Source organism: Pinus tabuliformis, chromosome Q, assembly GCF_031772625.1.
Source record: "Pinus tabuliformis cultivar Carrire ecotype Pingquan chromosome Q, CPIR1, whole genome shotgun sequence".
NCBI classification, from domain to species: Eukaryota; Viridiplantae; Streptophyta; class Pinopsida; order Pinales; family Pinaceae; genus Pinus; species Pinus tabuliformis.
Genome location: NC_142296.1, coordinates 720213890 through 720238994, shown reverse-complemented (window position 1 = coordinate 720238994; position 25105 = coordinate 720213890). Strand labels below are relative to the sequence as shown.

General features: G+C 38.4%; 1 protein-coding gene across 1 annotated transcript; it reads right to left on the bottom strand.

Moving 5' to 3' along the window:
* Positions 1-851: 851 nt before the first annotated feature.
* On the bottom strand, positions 852-24547 carry LOC149221558 (uncharacterized). Its single transcript, XM_089387410.1, has 3 exons — positions 24304-24547; positions 16924-17850; positions 852-1183 (listed from the first exon to the last, which is right to left on the bottom strand). Exons 1-3 carry the CDS (start codon positions 24545-24547, stop codon positions 852-854), a joined length of 1503 nt encoding a protein of 500 aa, XP_089243536.1.
* Between the last annotated feature and the right edge of the window lie 558 nt (positions 24548-25105).

The following is a 25105-nucleotide window of genomic DNA, read 5'->3' as shown; positions in this document are numbered from 1 at the left end:
TAAACTTGATCTAACCGCCGTATAACAGAGAATGGCAGGGGTGAAGTAATGTTAAGTAGGGGTCATACCGATTACTATAGTCCCTGCCGGATGCCAGATGGCAGGGACTAATAAAGCCAACTTTAATCCGGCCTATGATTTGTAATGTTCTTTTTGAAAAGCCCACCACACATAAATAACGTAATGTATATAGTAACCAGATATGCAAGCGCTAACAGGCATACTATAGTAATGTATATAGTAACCAGATATGCAAGCGCTAACTGGCATATTATAGGGCATTAAATGCCTGGTTATATGAGCCTTTGTCAGTTCTTTAACCTATGTATTTCTGCTAGCTTTTTAACACACGCATGTATTTTTTATTTATCTATCACTTCGCACGAGTTAAAGAGCTAACTAGACGCATATAGCCGGGCATTTAATGCCCTATAATATGCATGTATTTTTTATTTATCTATCACTTCGCACGAGTTAAAGCGCTAACAAGACGCATATAGCCCGGCATTTAATGCCCTATAATATGCCCGCTCTTGCCAGATAACCACATATACAAAATACCAAACCATTTGATCTAATCCGTTCTTTTTTAAACGACAGTGACATATATTAACGATAAAAAGGATTACAAAGCGTTGGCAAAGGTCCTCCGCTTGCAGCATTATTATCATCATCTAGGCGTTGGATACCATGATATTACTACTGAGCTGAAACCAAGACGTAACGAAATACAAAACCATAAATAGAAGTTTCCAGAACTTCATGCACACATAGCTTCATAAACACATCAACTTAGTCGCAGGAGGAGGGAAAAAAGATGCCGAAAACACCCCAACTCAAAATTGTTGCAGTCACGCGGATGGCTGTACGACTTCACTAAACTTAACAGCTTCATTGATGAGGGCAACGACATCAGTCTGAACAAGGGATTCCACATCCTCCCACCTGCTAGTGGCTGTGTCCGCAACTGGCGATCCGTAATTCGACTTGAACCATTTGCTGCTCAGCTTGCATTCCCATCTTTTATTCCCCACCATATTAATCCTGTCTCCTCCTGTCACCTGGGAAACGCGAAATTTGAAATCCTCCGTACAGTACGTTTCAGTGGTTTTATATCGGATATTAATGATCAGGAACCTTCCTGGCGGCGGAAAGACAAGTAACGGGTCAGGGATTCGATCCCCCACGCTTTGTTGGCAAGGGCTAACCAGCCATATATTGAGTCATAAATGCCCTTGCCATCTATGTATGTGGTGCACAAGCTTGGGATGGCATACATAACTCCGGCGGGCGACCTTGCGTTTCCGGTGACATACCCGGGACCCACCAACGAGGGCCCGCCCGCCCCGTCCCTCCGTTCCCGCCATCCACGTTAGCGCACCGGAACCCATTTTCATTTGAAACCCTTCCCTCGCGCCCATTTCATTAAAATTCATTTTCGAACGTGGATTCCTCTACAACCTGCTCTGCGCATCCGCTGCTAACAACCTCTGCATCCTGCTCTTCATATCCTCTGCAACCTGCTCTACGCCTGCTCTGCGCATCTGCTGCAACCATCCGCTGCATCCTCTGCGCTGGTTTCTGCGCAACATCTGCCTGCAAACGACTGCGCAAGAGCTGTGGGTACCTCCTGGTATATTCCTGGTGCCATATCCGTCTCTGCAAATGACAAATCGTGGTTTTAAACCATACTTATATCTGTATTTAGAGAATCTTCTGTACATAAAACATTCATTTTGTTTTAAATCTGTTTTAAAGATTTTGGATTTCAGGGGCACAGGAAAGTTGTAAACCCTACGTGAAACCCCCCAAGGAGCCTCACCTTTTAAGCAAAATATTAAATATGTTTTAAAGATTTTGGATTTCAGGGGCACAGGAAAGTTGTAAACCCTACGTGAAACCCCCCAAGGAGCCTCACCTTTTAAGCAAAATTAATGTTTACCTGAAAATTTGCACCGTCAAACATTTCTGCAGAGTCTACTGAACTCATAGTGGAAGGTATATCCGATCCGGGACTTGGTACCGTTTGCAGAGAAGCCTGCTTCAGTTGGTCCAAATGGAAGTATGTAGGAGACATTCCCTTGCTCGAGAAGCTTCCAGACATCTAAGAACAATTGAAAATTTTTCTTTAGCTTGAAATCAGAAACCCAGAAAAATACTTGTTTCACCAAATATATCACAACATTCTGGCTTATAAAAATTTTACCTCTTTGGCAAAGAAATTGTCGATGTTAAAGTCAAGTTTTGGATTGACTGTAGCCAATTTCATGGACAAGAACTGTATTCAGAGAAACAAATCAGAAGACAAAATATCAGAATTCGGGGTAAACAGTTGTTCTTTCCGTTAAATACTTGCAGTCTAGTCATCAAACATCCAAGAAGATAGTTGGGGACAAAACTATTGGCTAGGAAATAATGCTGTTGTCTACAAGGTCTAGTGAAAGTTTGGAAGAGTAGGCACTAGTATGAGTTCAGATGTCGTGAGAAATATATCAAGCTTAAATGCTAAAAAACTGATGGGAAGAGTTCCTAAAGCCACCTCCCTACTCATACAATATTGGTCCTGCAGATGATCCTCTAAAACCATTTGTGTCCATTGTCATGATTAATTGGAGCAGTAGATAGGGGGTGTCCAGCAATAGTGTTGTATACTTTTTGTAATCCCACCTAGTGGTACCAAGCGATAAATAAATGCTAAGTTTGCAACATAGACAGGGGTGTTCATGGTGCATAATTAGTTCCACTGTCAAGGTACCAAAGATTATTGGGAATTTACAAAGCTTACAGGCTACTGGTGTAATGAGAGCAGTTTATGGGTCAGTAATGACCAAAGCCAACAAGAAGAGAAAAGAGAGTCTTATTGCATCTGTTACCTCTACTTGGTGTTGAAGAGATTGAAGATAGTTGATGATCTCGTCAAGCATTACTGCTTTACCAGTTACCTGCATACAATTGAACCAAGTTATCTCAATTTTGATGATCTGAATAATGAGATTCCTTCAAACATGAAATCCAAAATGTCAATAGAGACTTAAACTTCTTTCATGAATATTCAAACATCTGAAATAAACTAACAAAATCCAAGGACGCAAAACACACTCGCTATATAGTTACATCTTTGTATGGTGTAGATTTTTCCCTCCATTAGGGATTTTCTGTAATCCTGTATTTCTATAATCTCCCATTTTTCAGAAGTTTTGAGTCTCATGCTTTGTGATATTTTTCTTATTAATGCAGGCAACTCTAAGCAGTGCACTCCCAGTCACATATACAATGCAAAGCCTTTTGTGGATCAACTGATTCCAACCTGCTAGCATTGCTCAGTGCCTTTGAGAACTCATATGCAAATTCATGATCATTTTAGTATTTCCTCTACAGGATAATGTGGATGTGTAAAGAGTGTAGTGTTTTGGGTCACAGGAAGAGGCTAGTTCCTACACCCGTATTGGGTCACAGGAAGAGGCACACATCCCCTTACACCCGTACCCACAAGCTAGCATAAAGCACTCAAGGGTTATCCTCAATCAAAACATTTCATTTGAATTGGGAGAGGAAATATGAGCTGAATCCAATGTGGATAATTGAGAACTTTTCAACTAAGATGAAGTAATTACAAATATTAAAGACTTAAAAAGTTACTTATTATTATGGTTACATACTTGAGGTTGCTCATTATTATGATGCAACATGTGATTGTTGGAATGTTGGGAAATGGAAAATATTCTTTAATGTAGATTAAAATCAATATTCTTTTTTGAACATTCATTTTTAATTTTCTATTATTATCATTGGAAAAATTCTTGTGGATGTTTGTCTATTTTCTACTAAGTCCTTGTTGAGTATTGACTTCTATGCTAGCAGACCTTTATTTTCTTATTGGTCATATGCACAATGAAAATAGGGTTATTTCCTTGTTGTTTGTAGTAGGCTTTTTAGTAGTTTACAAGTATTATACCCATAACAAAAACACTGCAAAAACGTTGGATTGATATGCCTGGTTGTGTATTCTATGTTATTTTGACAGGTTATTGAATTGCAGTATTTTTTAAAACCTATAATTTCTTTGTTTTTAATTTTTAATTTTTAAGATTATTTTTCATTTGTGATATGGTTGGATTTACATTTAAATATGGTGTATTTTTGCAATAAAAAACCAGTTATCTAGGAAAATGCATCCTCAGAATAATTGGATAGAGAATAGTGACAGGTAACTTGAAAGGACTTGATTGGATTTGAACCTCTAACCTATGGTATGGTCTCATTTGAACCTGTGACCTTGGGCAGATGGTTGAATACTACACCAATCTCTATTTCCACCCATATTCATTAAGATCGAAAGACATGCCTTCTTTGCGAGCATGTATCTGTGCCTGGATAGGCTTTTATCTATCTATTGGGGTGTTGGGTGTTTGGTTGCCTTGGGAACCCTTCAAACTTAGAAAAATGCATTTCTTATTAATTAAACGAATAAAAAATGCATCTAGCTGAACATCCCTGGGCTAAAAGTCTACATGGCCTTCTTTACCATCTTAAAGGAGAGGCACTACCATACTAGGCCTACCACTGTACTCTAATATATCAGGCTTTGTATGAAAAACAACTTATCTAGATGACCTGTGATCAGCTAAATTAGCTTTGAATGCCAACATTATTCTATACTGAACTTGGAAATGCTGCTACCGTAAGTAGTTCTGTATCTCTTTCTCCATACAAAGGAAAGGCTCGTCCAACAAATGGTAATCCATAAATCACTGTCATTATCCATAGAAATGAAAGGCTCATCTAACAAATAGTATTTCATAAATTTTTCCATGGTTTGTTATCATCATACTATATCTAAGGATAGCCACTAGCGGCCTTCCACCTCAAAGAATCCAGGAAGAGGAGTGGATTTATTTATTTATTTAATCAACCTCTAGATGACTTGAGACACTTTATATTGCAATGTATGCTTGATAGTTTCCTTTTTTATGACAAACTACACATAATCCCTATGTTATCCCTGATTGATGTATCTTAGGATTAATTTCCAGATGGTGATTAATCATCTGCCCTATCACTTGTGATTTGAAAGAACACTTGTTTTTCCAAACAGACCAACAAGACTTTCCTCAGCTTTCCTCAGGTTTTTGCAGTCCCCTTCTCTCTCTCTGTGCAATTGCAGTTCTTGGACTATAATGAAACATTTCCCTTCCTTTTGCAAACTTTTATTGATTGATATTTCCCTTCTTGCCAGTTGGTGCCTTAGCTTCCCGGCACTTCAAATGCTGAGCTTCTTTAGTTTCTATATATCTTGATGGATGTATTCTGTCCTTTGTTGTTGGCGACAAGGCTAGACTTCTTTGGTCCTTTCAGCATACAAATGTCCTCAAGGAGCCATGCAAAAAGCAAACAAGAGTCGACCATCGGTCCCATAATTAATAAGGCATTTGAGAATGAAATTATTTTCAGACTCAGGTTTCAGCATGTGGAGTCTGAAACAGGGCAGCCACTGAGAATGAACTTAGAGAACTTAGCAACAATCCTCATGAACAAACCAAGTTCCAGGAAAATATAATTTAACGCTGAAATGCAATTTACATAGAGTGCTGCGATGACTCCAGCATAACAAAGTGGAACAAACTGATTAAAGTTGTATAACAGTTTTTTCTTTGCAACAGATTTTGCATGTTATTATGTTTCTTTCAGCAATGTATTGATTATACCAAGATGAAGCATTTGAAAGTCTATAATATTGTTTTGTGCATGGGTAGGAAATATTGAAGGGAAGATAGGGAATTATGCTGTAAATGTGTTTATATCTGGTGGGGTCTTCAGTGTAAATTCTACACACTACAAAAAATTGCATTTCAAGTGGTGTTCAATATTCATAGTATGAACTGTTGCTCATATGTTTAGTCAATGTTCGTGTTCCCTCATTTGTATAGGGATTTGAAGAATGAGGAAGTGGGAATTGATCAATGAGTTGGAGGTTGAGGACCCAGAAGGGATGATAGAGTTTTCAGCGGAAGATTTGACATGGACAGAAGTAGCAGGAGACCAAGTCGCAATTATTCCATATTGTCGACTTGAGGATTTTATAAGGGGAGAGCAAATGAGGGAACCCGCACCTACTCAATTTGTTGCTAAAATTCGAAAAATTAAAGATGTGAAGGATATCAAGAGGACAAATTATTCAACATATCTAGAATATGTTGTGTGAGTCTCTCTCTCTCTCTCTCTCTCTATATATATATATATATATATATATATAATTTTGATTTTAAGTTCACTATGTCAAACATGCATAAATATTTTATTTAATTTTCGGTGAATTGTTGATCACAGATATAGGTGTGCCTATGGTCCAAATCGTGTACAATCCAGCAATGTGGCTGAACCTGGATCCACAACTAAGAAACGTCTTCCACGTCACAGCATCAAAGTTGGTTGTCAGTGTCACTTTATTATGCGACGTCTTGCTATTAGACCAAATGATGCCGTTCTAATATATACAGCATGCAGACATATTGATGACAAAAATGTGGTTTGTCATGGAAATGAGGCAAATGACATGCCCAAGAAATTCAATTTTGCGCCGCATTTAACACAACATATACGAACTATTGTTGAAGATTTGGTTCGTGATGGTTTTAATGCTACGATGATCTGGGAAAAAATTATTTTTGATTTAAGGTATGGATCTGGTGAGCTTTTCACAGGGGCACCTCGAGATTCTTTCATGACAAGAAAGGATGTGTCAAACATGTACAATAATATCAAGAGGCTAGAGTATGTGAAGCATGAAAATGATCCAATGAGTGTGGATTGTTGGGTTACTGAGTGCCCAGAGAGCTTTTTCTTCTACCAACAACAAGATGTTGTTAAAAACATTCCTTTCATTATAGGCATACAAACTAAGTGGATGCTTTCAATGATGGTGAGATACTCACACAACAACATGTTATCAATGGACTCCACTTTTAGCACTAACAAATATGGGGTAAACATATTTACCAAACCTTCATTTATTCTACTTTATTTCAATGTCGTCCTCTTATATGCTTATAATCTTGTTTTCTTATTGTAATGCAGTATCAACTGTACACCATAATGGCTTTTGATGATCATCACAATGGGATTCCAGTGGCATGGGTAATATCATCACGGAATGGTACTCCTGATATTTGTAAATGGATGTCGCAATTATTTGCAAATGGGAAAAAGGAAAACCCAGATTGGCATGTCCGAGCTGTCATCACAGATGATGCAGCAGCGGAAATCGAGGCATTAAGGTGAACCAGTTTTTTCTTTTTAGAAGAGCTAAAAAGCAATAATGTTCAAGGATATTCTCTTACAATGTTATATTATTTCAGGACTTGCACAAACTGTACACTATTGTTGTGTGTATGGCATGTCCGTAGAGCTTGGTTGAAAAATGTTGGAACGAAAGTCAGGGGAAAGGAAAATAAAGTCCGTATCTTCCGTGCTCTGGGATTAATCATGCATTCGTGTGAAGATGATGCATCTGTGCAACATGAAATTCAAAGTTTCTTTGATGAATTCAAAGAAGAAACTGTGTTTTTGGATTATTTTGCAACCAACTGGTTAAACAACAACAAGCTATGTAAGTTTCCTAAGGTTTCATTTTATCAATTTATTTTGTAGTTCACCATTTTCTATTGTTTTTTCGCATCTAATATATGTTTTTTTTCCAGATATGTGGGCAAAAGCATATAGGGACTTCCCACATTCCAACCAGGATACTAATAATGCTATCGAATCTTATCACCGGTATCTAAAGCAAAGGTACCTCTGTGAGAAGAATAATGCGTCCCATAGAAGGGTGGATTGGCTATTGCACCTTTTATTAAAAAAGGTTGAGTTGTATTACATTCACATGCAACGTCTAAAAAATGTTGGTTTTGTCCGAGCTTCAAAAATTGAGCAACAAATAAATTTAAGTAAGTGCAAAGCAAAGAATATCCCAGATGAAGATTGTATGGCTGATGGAAACAGGGAAAGTGAGTATTTGGTTCGTAGCCAAACTACGGCAACTCGTGATACATGGTATCATGTCATCTATAAAGGGCAGAACCTACACTTTTGTAATTGCAAATGGGCCCTAAATGGCAATATTTGCAAGCATATTCTAAAAGTTGAGATGGTAGTGACTAGCAAGGTTTCAAGTGGCAATGAATTGCCTAATGTCTATAGGTCTATTACAGAAAGACCTGGATATTTACTTGATTTAAATGAATCGTTTGCAATGAGCCCAGAAATTGAAATGAGCCTTCCAGCTTCTCCTTCCACTGATTCAACCATGGTAAGGCAAGATAGCGCCCTAACAATCGATGAGGAAATTGAACTTGTGATGTCATCAACTCATAAGATATTGAGGGGTTTATTACAAATAACACCCAAATCTTTGGAGCAGGCATATGCACTAAATGAATTGGTAAAAAATGTAAGCCAAGAGTACAATAATAAGAAATTTGATGTTCTAACTCCATCCAAGGTCACTACCAAGAGGCGACATAGTTTCTTGAGCCCAACAAAAAAAGGGGGGCAAAGTGTTCCTGCGTTGAAATCAAGAAAATGTGGACCACAGTTTCTAAAGTTTGGACGGTGTCATGGAAGGAAAAAAAGCCTGAATGAACAATTGGAGATTTCTTCTACAAAAGAAATCAATCTAGACCACACATCTAGAAGGGTACAAGGTTCTATTTTGCAAAATACTGGTATGGAAATATTAATTGATCTACCATTTAATGTGAAATTCAAAATATTATTATCTTCATTGCCTTCAATGCGATTGCATAACAACGTGTTTTTTTCCTTTTTGTTACAGCTGAAGCTCCTCCTGCTGCTTTGTTATTGCGTGAGGAGATCAGGGATCAACAGACCTTGGCTCAATCTACAGTTGCAACAGTTGCTCAATCTACAGGACTAGTATCTCTGTCTCAATCTACTGGGTTACCTGTTCCTCTATCTATGAGTTCACAGTCAGCCAACAATATAAATTTTCAAACGCCTTTGCAAGGAGTCAAATAGAGTGAGTTGAAATCAGCTTCATCAATTGCTAAATCCAGTGAAGTCAATCTGGCGGGTGCAAAATTTACCTCAGATGTATCCCAGTCAAAATTGCTTGAGATTGTCTCCAGAAGTAACCGACTTATGCAATGGGCATCTGCCAAACCAGCTGAACATGTGCAACCTGTTTCAAGTGTCCAGACGACAACTTCTGGCAGCACTGGTTTTGATAGAAGGTTGGATGGTAATTCCAATTGTGTGGCCAGGGAACCATATGGTGATACAAAACTATCAGGCATTTCTAGTAGTGTTCCTCAATTTATTCAACAGCAGGCACCCATGGACATGCCTCTGTATATGCGTTCACAGCTGAGCTGGATGCATCCTCAGAATCTGTCATCTCATGCCACTTCTCAGGGAGGTGTAAACTCGATGTTAGAATTGCCAAATTCAACCACACAGAGTCCTTTTAATTGCAGGCAGATACCAATGGGAGCTGATACATCCCAATCTCAAAAACAACTATGGAAGTCTTTACCTTCAAAACAGCCTTCTCAACAGACATCTGAATTTTCAAATTCGATTCCACCAGATTTGAATGTAGAAAAACAGTCTCCAAGGTCTCCAGTTAGGCAGTCTTCTGGAATGCTGGTTGATTCACAGCCTGATTTGGCCCTCCAGCTTTGATTTATTGAGCATTTAAAAGGTTGACAGGGAACATAATTCCTTTTAGAACCTGATTCAGTGAGAAATTATGTGTGAATCTCTTGGGACAGTTTTGAATAACTTGAACTTCTTAGTGGTTGGTGAAATTTGTTGGCAATGCTTTATGCTAACTTGCTGTCTGCACTTGCACCATTTGCCTTTAAGAAGTGTGGATTGATAATCACTGCAATGGAGCAAAGTTACATTGGTTGGTGGGAAAGGAATTACCTGATTCGGTGAACATATAATTTCAATTAAACAGTGGTTAAACAATCGATTATGATAATCACTGCAATGGATGCTCCATTGCAAATTATTTTAACCTTCATTTTATAGATTTTATTGCTGATCTCTTTGATCGTATTGTCAATATGTAATTGAAATTACTGTGTATGGTGCATTTTTTTCTATGTTTCTGCATGTTTAAGATTATAAAAGGAAGAATGATATACCATATCAATCATAAACCCGCTTTCAGTTGAAGCAAGAATATTTATGATCAACTGCTACTTAATTTAAACCAGTGAAAATATCAAAAAGAATTGCTTTAAGAGAAACAGGACATCATTAAATATGCACGCATTGCACCTTTATGCACTTACAGTCTTACACATTGCATCAATCTGAAATATGACAGATCGTGTGTGGGAAGAGAATTCTACAAGTCAAGGGTAAAAACCATTGCATCAATAAATATGTATTCCCTGAAAGGATAAAATAATGACAACACAAATATGTACATCTTGAAAGGGTAAACTGATGATATGCTGCTTGACTAACAAGAACATGATCAAGCAAAATGGATTCACTGCATGCAATTTTGATTGGCCAACTTGATCCACAGATCTGAGACTAGAAGGATTTGATTGGCCAACTTGATCCGCGGATCTGATTGGCCAATTTTGATTACATATAAATTAGAAGGCAGTTTGCTTTAGCTTGAAATACAGAAGAAAGATAGTTTTGTTCGTATCACTTACCTATCAAAGCATGTAACTAAACAAGATTAATACCAACAGAATTAAGGAGAAAACTTCTAGCTACTTGGGCAATGCCATCCAGCACATCAATAATATTATTGCAAGAGCTTCTAATTGATGATGCAAAAGAAGTGAGGAAGCTAAAAATTAAAGCCCAGCTAAAGCAGCTCAGCCTCAAAAAGAACCCAAACCCCATTATTTCATTCTTTGTCATTCTCAGCCTTTGGTGGCATGAATGGCTAATATTATTACTTTCAGTGTTGTGGCCTATTAGTTAGAACCATTACTAACAATTGTACACATTACAATTATGCATTTCTACAGTGTCTGCAAATCAACCAATCCCTTCACAGAGTTCCTGTCCTTTGTTCAGCTAGTTAGTTATTTAATAATGATTAAACTATAAAGATTGTAATAATTTCTCCTGCTCATAGGATTGCACTCATCATGAACAATCCTGATTAAATGTCATTTACTACTATTTGATTTATCATTTATACTTGAAATTAACATCGACTATCACATGCTGGAACCAACAGATTCAACCAGGGCAGCCACAACAAGAATTAGGAGTCATGGATTTTCTACTAAGTTTGCAAAATCATATTGACTAGTCTTTAAATGATACAAATTGAATTATAACATAATCATCAAAATGGTTGAATAGTGTATTACGTTACACAGTTGGTTTCACATTAATTTGATTGGATCCATGGGGTGCTTTGTCATTAAAATAACTATTAAGAATGGATTTTATTATATTTTGACGATTCATATTTTATGTAATCCATGAATGACCTCACACGGATCAGGGAAAATGGATTGCTGCTGGACTATTGTAACAAAGAAGCATCAAGAAATTAAACTAGAAAATCTGTGGTTACTATTGATATAACGTCATTTTATTATGGTTTTTGATTTAACATTGCACAATTTATGTACAGATTTATATTTCAGAATTATGTGTGGAATGATGGCATAGATAAATGTGATATACAATGGAAATAAGCATATAGTTTAATAGAGACACAAGTGGTGTGCACAGGACAATATAATAAAAACAACATCCTCTTCCAAAAACTTCAAGAAAAATAGCATCCAACATACCATAGCAGCATATTAACGAGTTTATATGTTACATCAGTGATAAAATAGTACATCTTTGAAGAGAGACATTAGAAATATGTACAAAACGATATACCTAAAATACAATAACCATACAAATATTTTACACAAGCATTGAATTATGGTTACCACTGCTCCAATTAAATGAAGCTTCTTTTGCTACAACTCATTCGCATCTAACAGATTCAATACATATTATGATTCTGCTTATGTTTTCAGGGTTTCTATTCATCAAGCACATCCATACGTAATGCTCTGCGCTTGCCTTGAAGACTGCTCATCTTTATAACTCAAAAAAATTCCTATCTTATTTCACAAAATAAGAGATAGTTGAATATAACTTTTATTTTGGCAGAGCATTTGAACATTCAAATTTATCTAATTTAGTGGGTAATGATAGTGTAAAATTAGGTCAGAAATAGGTAATGACATGAAGGAACTATGTAACTGCAATAAAGGTTATGAACATATTTCAACTATCTATAGGCTCTATTATTTGAAGACATAAATGCAATGCCCCTCTTTTCAGTTTTGGTGCTTACGATGTTTTTCAACGTGGTATTAGAGTAGATTGTGGGGCCTCTGCACAAGACATGACTCTGTGTTTGGACAGAGAAGGAAGCCTTTTCTGTTCTTTCTTACCTAAATTAGAATTCTGATTTAAGAGTTGACAATTTGTATGTTTTGGCCTCATCAATAGCTAATCCAATCCATTGTTTATCTCACTTGAGCATGAGCCTTTTCACAGGTTATCATGTATTTTATTATTATATGACACATACAAATTTATGATGCATTTTCATGCTTCTTTTGAGTGTGTAGTCTTACCCCTTTGGAAAACATTTCATGAAGAACCAGCAAGATCAGGGAAGATTGCCATTGAAGGTAAACAAACTATTACCATTTGGTTGCTGTTTCCCCACTTCTAGGAAAAACAAGTAAATTGACATGTTGAAAGGAAATAAGTGGACTCTTTGAGCTGAGTGAGTAGTCTCTATGTATGAAATGTATTCTTGCATAAATTTATTCTAACGAAGTTGTGGATCATTAATGCTATTCCATGATAATGTGAGCATCCATGCACTGAGAGTGTAGCGTAATTATGCATGGAGGTTGATTAACCTACAAGAAATAAGAGGTCTAACATGAATGTTACTAAAGTTCAGTTGTGACGGTTGTCTCACCCAAATGTCGAAGAATGGTTATCATCAGACGACCAGAGGTTTGCAAACATGCTTGAACCTGGCTATAAAACAGTTGTCCTTAAAGAAACAAAAAGAGAATTAATACTTACATGTTCCAAGTGATCAACATTCTAAGTTTATATGTAGGTGTTAAGGATTCCAACTTCGTGTCAAGCAACAAGTTGAAGGAAATAAATATGTGGTGAGTGCATATAGTATGGAAAGCAAGGAAAAGAAAGGATACATTACCTAGAATTGCTTGTGTGTTGCAAACCCTACTCAACAAAAATGCTTCAAATGAAGGAAATCAGATTGCTTGTGCAGATAGTTGTGTTGTTTTATGGAGCAGCTGCAAGTATGTGGATGGAATTAACAGGTGTAGATAACAAGGTAACTATGAGCCTTTGGTACCCTCCAAGTATTAATAGGCAATCATGAATGATGCTTGAAGAAGATTGTGCATACATATTATTAAGCCGAGGAGTTATAATTCCATGTCCAATAGTAGTCTAGTCAAGTTTGAAAAATATTAAATGGACATAATTAAAACCAATCAAACATTCGCATATTCATATGCACTGAAAGCAATGATCCACACATTTGCCAACTTGTGGATGGCCTTCAGAATCACCAGTAGGTTAAGAATAATTAGTTCACCTCAAATATAATGTACATAATTGGACACATGAATTCAGTTATAACATGATTGGACATCCAAGGTGAATGATATTACAAAACCAAAAAAAAGTACATTAACGAGTACTTTACTGAAAGAACCACGGTATGAGAATCCCAATAAAAATGACAACCATGGTGTATACACATAGTCGAGACCTATATTGATGCTGATCAATGTTTGCCGGTGGAATGAACGATGATCCTGAATCATCTCTGGCACCTGCATCTACACTTGAGATTGCTCCAACCATTAGATCAGTAGAGATTTTATGGATCTCCGCAACGTGCTTTATCGAAAAAGAATTAAATCGAGCACTCCAGATTTTTGCCTCTCTGTAGAGGGGCTTCAAATTGTCTGCGCGAACATTGTAGATGCCTTCCATGTGATTACAGATTAATTCTGAGTTTGTCAGCACTGTTATGTTATTCACCCCATTGTGTTTTGCCTCTTTTAAACCTGCAACAAGTGTAATGTAGTATGCTTCGTTATTGGTTGTCTTTCCCTGCACTTCCCATATTCTATAAATCACATGATTTTTTGCCCCATTGTGAAGGACAATTTTTAAAGATGCTGGACCCGGATTGGGGCGGCATGATACTTCAATGCACAGTGTCCACTTTTCCACCATTCTGTGGGCTTAGAATCACTGCATAGTGACAACAACAAAATAGATTCATGTTAGAATACTTTAACATGACAAAATATCCTGATTGAAATTGATTATTTTTATGCTACCTCAAGTCTGAATGCACATCCTTGAAAAATAACAGAAAATCAAATATCAGTGATAAGACTTAGAGGATGCACATCCTCAGCATCAGCAAGTGTCAGAGGATGAGTCCTCTACCACAATTTGGCTTGACAGCTCTTCAGGTTAATTTTGTTTGGTTTATCCTTCGGTAGATTAACTAATTTTTGCATGAAATGTGATGCAGTCTAAAGAGTGTTTGTCTCCCTGACTTTGGATGTTAGCCATGGTTTTGGATTCTCCTTAACTCATCAGTTAGCTCTGGTATTCTTCCTGATCCAAGAGATCTGCTGTTGAATAATTTCAGGTAGTATCTGATTTGAGTTTGAGTCATGATGGCAAAGGAGAGCTCTCACTCTATTAAGTACCGCATCAATATTTGTAATTTGTTTGTGCTGTTGTAAAACGTTGAGAAAACCCATACGAAACAGAGAAGTAGAGCAACAGATCTCCCGCCCGAGAAAAACAAAGATCAAACAAAGATCTCACCCTTCAAAACTTCTAACAGAGATATCACCATTCAAAACTTCTGCCAAACCGAAAAAAATAGAAAAATGGAAAAACGGAGATCAGTGGCAGACCCAGGGATGGAAACACCAAGTCCTTATGCCAAACCGAAAGGAGTTTATCTAAATTTCGACAGCCACAAAAGATGGCAAAACGGAGATCAGTTGCAGAACCAGGCATGGAAACACCAAGTCCTTACAGGTATTGTGAGGAGCATTCACAAAATGTCCTGTGTATTAGGCCTAGCTTAATGAGGTGATCTTTTTGGTTTTTTAAGCTGGAATTTGGTTACATAATTTTTGGTAAAATTATATATATATATTCAAGTTTAAATTGCTTTTTTAGTGTAAAAATAAATTTCACAATTTAGAAATTTTTTCTTAAAATAGTGATATTATATAAACTCAACCGCTTAAAATTATAATTTTTATAATTTTCTTATAATTTTCTTGATTTCAAATCATCAAATTTCTGATAGAATCTCAAACAAAATTCTCTTAGGGGTATTTTGACAGGGCAACTACAAAATCTCCCAATCGATGTGGAGAAAGAGGTATACAACTTTCAGGAATCTAAGTGATCTCCATTTTGATGGCAATAGTTCTAGGAGGAGTTGGAGACATCAGGCAATCTAGAAGACAGAGAAGTATTGATGTGAGACATTATTTTTTTGGGATTATCAAGGTAAAAATAGTTCATTAAGCATATCCATGTCCTTTTATGGACAAGCCATTTAAAATCAGATTTTCCGAAATATACTTTCATAACATCTGAGCACAACCAGAAAGCAGATTGTTTATCCAAACAAGCTTGCAGAAGAGATCCAAGCTCTGTCCATATGACAGTTTTCAGAGATGGGGATAAGGAGATCCTCAGATCTCCTGTGATTGCTGTGTAAGGTGTATACTGAACCCTTGTATAGGGTAGTTTTTCTCTTGTGATCCCCAGAACCGATGACTGTTCTGTGTTTCAATAGTTTTGTAATGTTTTGGAAAGTATTTTGCTGGCTAGCTTCTAAGCTGAATTTGTGCACCTTTGATTGTATGTTGAACTTGATTGTATGATGAACTATCATAAGCTGTCCTTTTATTTTCAGTCATGGAAAGGTTCAAGACTTTTTTCTCTGGGCAAAGAGATATAACCAAAAAAACAACAAAGGGAAAAAAAACTACCAGGTCTAATAAACTAACTGGGCAGAAGGAACATCAAATAATTCAATCCACCAATTCAATAACAAATAATATAGGCATGGTAACAATTTTCCATAACTGTGATTCATGATATATATATGTAATTTCCATACATTTGAGGTTCAATTCAAAGAAGTTTCTACTCTCTATCTGTTTGTGTATTGATTACAAAAAAGTCCTAACCAGGTAGGTATCAAAGCAAACATAAGTACAGAGACTTCCCTGATCTGTAGGACCTCTTCTCGAAAGCAAAACTTATATTGATCAAGGATGTATAAAATCAGCGTCTTTTTAAACAACAGTGTCTTATGGGCAGACTTAGATTGCAGAGAAATACCTGTGATCATTGGAATTCTGACAAAACTCGTCCTACAGATGAATACCCACAGCTCTTGCGCAGTCGTTTGCAGGCAGATGTTGCGCAGAAACCAGCGCAGAGGATGCAGCGGATGGTTGCAGCGAATGCGCAGATCTGGCGTAGAGCACGTTGCAGAGGATATGCAGAGCAGGATGCAGCGGATGCGCAGAGCAGGTTGCAGAGGAATCCACGTTCGAAAATGAATTTTAATGAAATGGGCGCGAGGGAAGAGTTTCATTTGAAAATGGGTCCCGTGCGCTGACGTGGATGGCGGGAACGGAGGGACGGGGCGGGCGGGCCCTCGTTGGTGGGTCCCGGGTATGTCACCGGAAACGCGAGGTCGCCCGCCGGAGTTATGTATGCCATCCCAAACTTGTGCACCACATACATAAATGGCAAGGGCATTTATGACTCAATATATGGCTGGTTAGCCCTTGCCCGCTTTGTTTACCCATTCCACCATGCCTGGGGGAATATCAATATCATTCAGATGTTCCATTTCGTAAGTCGCTACTCCCAGCCGAAAATCATTGGTTGTCTGGCCTTCTCTGGAGAAGGATACAAAACCATGTCTCGTTGGCAGCCTTCGAACTCTTGTAATCACAGGACCTGTCGTTGATTCGAATTCGTGAGAGGATGAGACATTGTGACCTTCCATACTCGTCTCATAACGGACGGACACATTATATCGCTGCAGCTCCCTTCCTACCAGATCTGCTACATGAATACTAACTTTCTTTCCACTGGCGATCTTCACGTACTGCAGCCGTTCTAAGTGAAGCTTCATATCTCTTGCGGCTGCATTAGAACATGCCGTAGAGAAGAAAGAATTCAACTTCTTTCCCACCTGGAGTTGCTGCAGGCGTGGGAGGGAAATGAAATCTCCTTTCCTTACTGAATTAGATAAATCGGGCCCAATGTCGAAAAGTAGCTTCCCAAATCGGATCACCAATTTAATCGTCCTGTATTCGGTATTTAATCGCAGAGACTTGAGGCACGAAAGCAGCGTGGTTTTATAGGCCGAAAAGTCCCAGTATGAAAGGATAACAGATTCCGAAATACCCATCTGACTGGAAAGCTGAGCAGATAATCTATCTATATCATGAGATGATTTATCGATCGATGACCCCGATCCCCTTCCCGATACCTCCTCACATATCGCTCCAGACTTGACACAGAAATGGGTTTTCTTGGCTTCCCTATGACTCGGACTGATTTCTCCAGCAAACTTTTCAAAGCAAATTTTGTTCACAGCCAAGAGCGGTTGTGCAAGAGACTTGCAGAAGCATGTGACAAAAAAGTCAGGATGGTATCCCTTACTTTTGGAAACAGCATGGCATAAAAGGCGTTCAATAGCCAGAACTGTTAAAAGTGTAATTTCAACGCAGCCGAAAACCACCAAACAAAACCATCTACCTTGTTCGCACCGCCTTTTGGCAAAGGCTGTTTTTCCTTGGAGCCCTCCGAACACATTCAGCATGAGACACGCGTCCAGTGTACGAACCCCCCAAAACCATTTTCCCCGGACAGTAAAGTTCGTTTGTTTTACCCGAGGTTGGTGTGCGAACCTCGTTGGATCAGCCAAGTGATCTGGGGATGAAATCTTCACCGTCGATCTCCGGAAAGTGCACAGGCCCACGTCAAATCAATTTTTACGTGGAGTAAAAGGTCTATGGTTTGACCGCCGTGTAAGAAAAGTCATGGCTTTTAATGCTGTTCGTAATTGTTTGGTGGAGGCCTGTTTTAAATGGTTATGGGCATACATCCCATTTGTATTTTTTTATATATGCATTTACGTAAGTTTAGGTGTAGGCCATTTAATATGGTTATGGGCCACGTTAGTTTTTTTTTATTATGTTTTTTATACATGGCTATGTGTGTTGATTTTTTTTGGTATGTATTGCGCACGGGAGTAAAGAGAAAACTGGTTTTTTACGGCAGTAAGAAGAACCAGAGGGTGTATGCACAGCAGTGCACAAATATGTTGTAATGTTTTTGTGTGGGCATTGAAAAACAGAGGTGAAGGAAAACCATGTGTGGTTTTGCAAGTGCATAAAGAAAATGGTGGAGCGTAAGTTGTTTTACACACCAGTGAATGTAAATTTTGTTTTACAGCAGTAAGCTCATGTAAACTTTTGTTACAGCAGTAAGTTGTTTTTCACAGCAGTGAATATGAAAATGATTTTACAGTGGTAAATCTCTCTCAGAAAAAGAGGATGTATTAGTTTTTTTTGTTTTAATGAATAGAAATATTTTATGGTGGTGAAATCCTCTGTTACTCAGTGAAATTTTTTTTAAGCTGTCTGTGTATAAAAATCCTGTGGAGGTAAAACAGAGCATTGCCTCTGTGTTTAGTTTGAATCTTGGTTTTGGTATTTTCCCCATCAAAAATACCCAACAGTGGTATCAGAGCAGGCCCAGGCTCTTTAAAAAGTTAAAGAAGCTGAAGGGAGAAGGTTGTTGCTGCAGCAAAACCTCTCAGGCAGACAGAAGACTCAGACAGCGAAGGATTCAGGTATTCCCCAAAAGCATTTCTCTTGTTATTGCTGAAGACAGTCAGTTGTTTTTTTAAAAAAAAAACACAGTCAAGGATTTAAAACCATAGTTCAAGATGCAAGGAATGGCAAGCACAAGCATGGGTATGTTCAACACCCAGCTCCCACACTTTAATGGGAAGAACTATGACTACTGGTCTATAACCATGAGAGCTTTGTTCATCGCTCAGGATATATGGGAACTAGTAGAATATGGGTTTGAGGAACCAGCAGATGAAAATGAGTTCAATGCACTAACTCAGGGAGAGAAGGATCAGCTGAAGCTCAATAGGAAGAAGGATGCAAAGGCCATTGTTTTGTTGTATCAAGCAGTGGACCAGAGTATATTCCCAAGGATAGCAGCAGCTACAACATCACACAATGCATGGCAAACCCTAAAAACTGCCTATCAAGGCATGGAGAGAGTGAAGACAGCAAAATTGCAAATGCTGAGAAAGGATTTTGAAAACTTGAAGATGAAGGAGTCAGACAACATTGAATCATTCTTCACTCATGTGATTGGTGTAATCACACAAATGAGAACTCATGGAGAAACAATTGAAGATAGAAGAATAGTGGAGAAAATATTGAGGGTCTTACCCTCAAGGTTTGATGCCATAGTCACCACCATTGAAGAGACAAAGGATCTCTCAAAATATTCAGTTGATGAGCTACATGCATCACTGATAACTCATGAGCAGAGGTTGAGTAGGAATGAAAACTCATCCCTTGAGCAAGCCTTCAAGACCCAGATGTCCTTTGGAAGAGGAAGAGGTCAAGGCAAAGGAAGCAAAAGAGGAAGAGGCAGAAGCCAGAACAGAGGAGGAAGGAACAGCCCATCAAATGCACAAGGAAGAGGCAGCAATCCAAATCAGAACCAAGGTCAAGGCAGCAACCAACAAAGAGAACAGTATCAGGCTCAAGGACAAAGGTATGATAAATCTAATGTTCAATGCTATTATTGCAAAAAGTATGGACATTATGCTAGTGATTGTAGAAAGAAACAGCATGATATGAACAGCAGACAAAATGCAAATGTTACAAGAGAAAACAGCAGTCAAGAAAATGTCCTGTTAGCTTGTAACATGGCTGAAACACATAGTGAGGACATATGGTTTTTAGACTCAGGTTGCAGCAACCATATGACAGGGAATGTAGCCCTCTTTTCAGCCTTAAATCAGAATTTGAAATCAGAGGTCACTCTAGGAACTGATAGTAAAGTGTCTGTTATGGGAAAAGGGGAGGTAAAAATATTCACAAAACAAGGAGAAAAGAAAACCATAGCAGATGTCTACTATGTCCCCGGAATGAGATGTAACCTATTGAGTGTTGGACAACTTATCCAAAAGGGTTACAATGTTTACTTTGAAAATGATGTGTGCACCATCATGGATATACCACCCAGCAAAAGATGCATTGCTGAAGTGAAGATGACAAGGAACAGGATGTTCCCTCTCCGGATCCGGGCAGACATGAAAAACAAAAGGGAAATGGCAGCAGTCACCCAAGAGGCCTTCCAAAGCGTGCCAAAGGATGAGAACTGGTTATGGCACTTGAGATTCGGGCATCTAAATTTTGGAGGTCTAAACTTATTGAGCAGAAAAGGAATGGTAAGAGGATTACCATTAATAGAGAAACCGGACAGCCTATGTGAAGGCTGCATTTTGGGAAAACAACACAGAGAAAGTTTTCCATCAGGGAAAAGTATAAGGGCAAAGGCACCCTTAGAGATTATCCACTCAGATTTGTGTGGACCAATGCAAGCTCCATCATTAGCTGACAGCCTATATTTCTTGACATTCATTGATGATTTTACAAGAAAGACTTGGATATATTTCCTCAAGAACAAAAGTGAAGTCTTTGAGAAATTCCAAAACTTCAAAGCACTTGTGGAGAACCAAAGCGGGCTGCACATAAAAGTATTGAGAACTGATAGAGGAGGTGAGTATATCTCAAATGAATTCCTAAAGTTTTGTAGAGAAAATGGAATACATAAACAGTTCACAACTCGGTACACCCCACAGCAAAATGGAGTTGCTGAAAGGAAGAACAGAACCATCATGGAGATGGCAAGGAGCATGTTGAAGGCAAAGCATTTGCCAAATGAATATTGGGCTGAAGCTGTACATTGTGCAGTTTATATTTTGAACAGGTGTCCTACAAAGGCAGTCATGAACAAAGTGCCAGAAGAGGCATGGAGTGGGAGAAAGCAAGGAGTCACCCACATGAGAGTTTTTGGGTGTGTGGCCTATGCACACATTCCGGATCAGCTAAGGAGGAAGTTGGACAGCAAAGGGGAGAAGTGTATCTTTATTGGATACAGTGATGAATCCAAAGCCTACAGGCTGTACATTCCATCTACCAAGAAGTTCTTTGTCAGCAGGGATGTTCAATTCATTGAAGAGGAAGCTTGGGATGGAAGCATAGAGAAAACAGTGAACATTAAAAGCTGTTTGCCTCATGATGAAGATGAAGAGGAGGTGGCTGAAATGAATCCCCAAACAGCAACACCAACACAAGGACAACAAGGGACACCATTGAGGATCAATGAGAGTGCTTCTCCAAGCACACCACAAGGAGGAAATTCAAGTGCATCTTCAAGCACTTGCACACCAAGTGAAAGAGGTAAGAAGTTTAGAAATCTAAGTGACATTTATGATGAAGGAATGAATTCCTTATTTGCCTTGTTTTGTCATGTTGATGATCCTATTCATTTTGAAGAAGCTATTAAAGATAGGAAATGGATAGAAGCTATGGATGAAGAGATGAATGCTATAGAGAGAAACAAAACATGGGATTTGGTTGAGCTACCGAAAGGCAAAGAAGTCATTGGTGTGAAATGGGTCTACAAGACCAAGAGCAATGCTGAAGGCAAGATTGAAAGGCATAAAGCAACGCTGGTTGTCAAAGGCTACAAGCAGCAGTATGGGAGAGATTATGAGGAGACTTTCGCCCCGGTTGCAAGAATGGAAACCGTGAGAGCAGTGCTGTCCATAGCAGCTCAAAACAAATGGAAAGTCTACCAAATGGATGTGAAATCAGCATTCCTAAATGGAGTGTTAATGGAAGAGGTCTATGTGGAACAGCCTCTCGGATATGAGAAGAAAGGGGAAGAGCACAAAGTGTGCAAATTGAAGAAAGCTCTTTATGGGCTGAAGCAAGCGCCAAGAGCATGGTACAGCAGGATAGATTCATATCTATTGGAGAATGAATTTGACAAATGTGAAGGAGAACCCACAGTCTACATCAAGGAAAAGGATGGTAAAATTTTAATTGTTGTCTTGTATGTAGATGATGTTATTTTCACTGGAAATGATATTTATCTTATTGAGAATTTTAAATCAGTCATGAAGAATGAATTTGAAATGACTGACATGGGGTTGTTGAGATACTTCTTAGGCATAGAAGTAGATCAAAATGAAAAAGGAATTTTTATATCTCAAGCAAGATATGTAAATCAAGTTTTGGGCAGATTTAAGATGGAAGAATGCAAGGCAGCAATCACTCCCACAGTAATGGGATTAAAGCTCAGCAGAGAGGACAGCAGCAAGGATTTTGATCCTAGCTTGTATAAAAGCATTGTGGGCAGTCTTATGTATTTAACAGCCACTAGGCCTGATTTAATGTATTCTGTTAGTTTGATTTCCAGATTTATGGAGAGGCCAAAGGAGGCACATTGGCAGGCAGCAAAGAGAATTTTGAGGTATGTCAAAGGTACCAAAATGTTTGGAATTCTATATCATGCCTCAGAACATTCAGATTTGGTTGGGTACACAGATAGCGATTGGGCTGGAAGTGTAGATGATCGGAAGAGCACTTCCGGTTATGTTTTTAACATGGGTTCAGGAGCCATTTCATGGGCTTCCAAGAAGCAGTCCATTGTAGCATTGTCTACAGCAGAGGCAGAATATGTGGCAGCGACAGCAGCAGCATGTCAGGCAGTATGGATGAGAAGGATGTTGAGAAGCTTAGGCCAAGAGCAGGCAAAAGCGACAGTGGTCTTTTGTGACAATAGCTCAGCTATTGCTTTGTCAAAGAATTCAGTGTTTCATAAGAGAACGAAACACATCGACACAAGGTTTCACTACATCAGAGAGTTAGTGAACAATGGAGAAATTGTCTTAGAACATTGCAGGACTCAGGAACAGGTAGCAGACATTTTGACAAAGCCACTGGACCAGAAAAGCTTTGAATTTTTGAGGAAGTGTCTGGGTATGACAGAATGCCCAGCTGTTGAAATTAAAGGGGAGTGTTAAAAGTGTAATTTCAACGCAGCCGAAAACCACCAAACAAAACCATCTACCTTGTTCGCACCGCCTTTTGGCAAAGACTGTTTTTCCTTGGAGCCCTCCGAACACATTCAGCATGAGACACGCGTCCAGTGTACGAACCCCCCAAAACCATTTTCCCCGGACAGTAAAGTTCGTTTGTTTTACCCGAGGTTGGTGTGCGAACCTCGTTGGATCAGCCAAGTGATCTGGGGATGAAATCTTCACCGTCGATCTCCGGAAAGTGCACAGGCCCACGTCAAATCAATTTTTACGTGGAGTAAAAGGTCTATGGTTTGACCGCCGTGTAAGAAAAGTCATGGCTTTTAATACTGTTCGTAATTGTTTGGTGGAGGCCTGTTTTAAATGGTTATGGGCATACATCCCATTTGTATTTTTTTATATATGCATTTACGTAAGTTTAGGTGTAGGCCATTTAATATGGTTATGGGCCACGTTAGTTTTTTTTTATTATGTTTTTTATACATGGCTATGTGTGTTGATTTTTTTTGGTATGTATTGCGCACGGGAGTAAAGAGAAAACTGGTTTTTTACGGCAGTAAGAAGAACCAGAGGGTGTATGCACAGCAGTGCACAAATATGTTGTAATGTTTTTGTGTGGGCATTGAAAAACAGAGGTGAAGGAAAACCATGTGTGGTTTTGCAAGTGCATAAAGAAAATGGTGGAGCGTAAGTTGTTTTACACACCAGTGAATGTAAATTTTGTTTTACAGCAGTAAGCTCATGTAAACTTTTGTTACAGCAGTAAGTTGTTTTTCACAGCAGTGAATATGAAAATGATTTTACAGTGGTAAATCTCTCTCAGAAAAAGAGGATGTATTAGTTTTTTTTGTTTTAATGAATAGAAATATTTTATGGTGGTGAAATCCTCTGTTACTCAGTGAAATTTTTTTTAAGCTGTCTGTGTATAAAAATCCTGTGGAGGTAAAACAGAGCATTGCCTCTGTGTTTAGTTTGAATCTTGGTTTTGGTATTTTCCCCATCAAAAATACCCAACAGAACAACACTCTGTACAGCTGCTTCTGATACCCCACGTATTTCAACTCTTCCAGAAGACAATTTCACAGAAGTGATCCCTCGAGTGTTTTGGAAACTCCGGATGGTGCTTCCCTTCTTCCCTATAATCATTCCAGTTACTCCACTAGGCACTGGCACCTGACTGTAAAACATGGATGAGGTTGAGGCTGAGGCCGAGGCCAACGCCTTGCTTGTTACGGATGAACACCTGAATCCCATGACGTGTTAGCTCTCTTCTGAGGTCGACGATATGTTCCACAAGCATTCACCGAATGCAAGAATGCAATTCAATTTATAGAGATGATGACCACAGCATCACGTTACACGTTGCGGATATGTGTGATATGTATGATGTGTATAATAAAAGCCGCTCTTCAGCTGAATTTAATGACAACGGCATAAAGAATGATATCGTCTATCAAAGGAGCATTGCCACTGAATAAGATTTTTATTCAATTTAATATTAACTTTCCAACGAATCCCCTTCGAACTCTTCCCGTAATCAATATAATATAAATGGTGCAAAGCGTGCCAAAAGAACCACAAGATCCATATTCCTCTCCACCACCAGATCGGCGGTGGCTTTGAATAAAGCTAATTCATGTAACAATAAGAATCACCCGATACACCAACTTAGTGCCTTTTTCTTTTTTGAGACAGCCGCTCTTTTCTTCGGCCCCGGCGACTTGCATTAAATTCGCAAAATCTACATCTGATCAGAATCTTCTGACCTCTAAAATCTTTAACGGTGTTTCTCATTATTACTAAAAAAATATA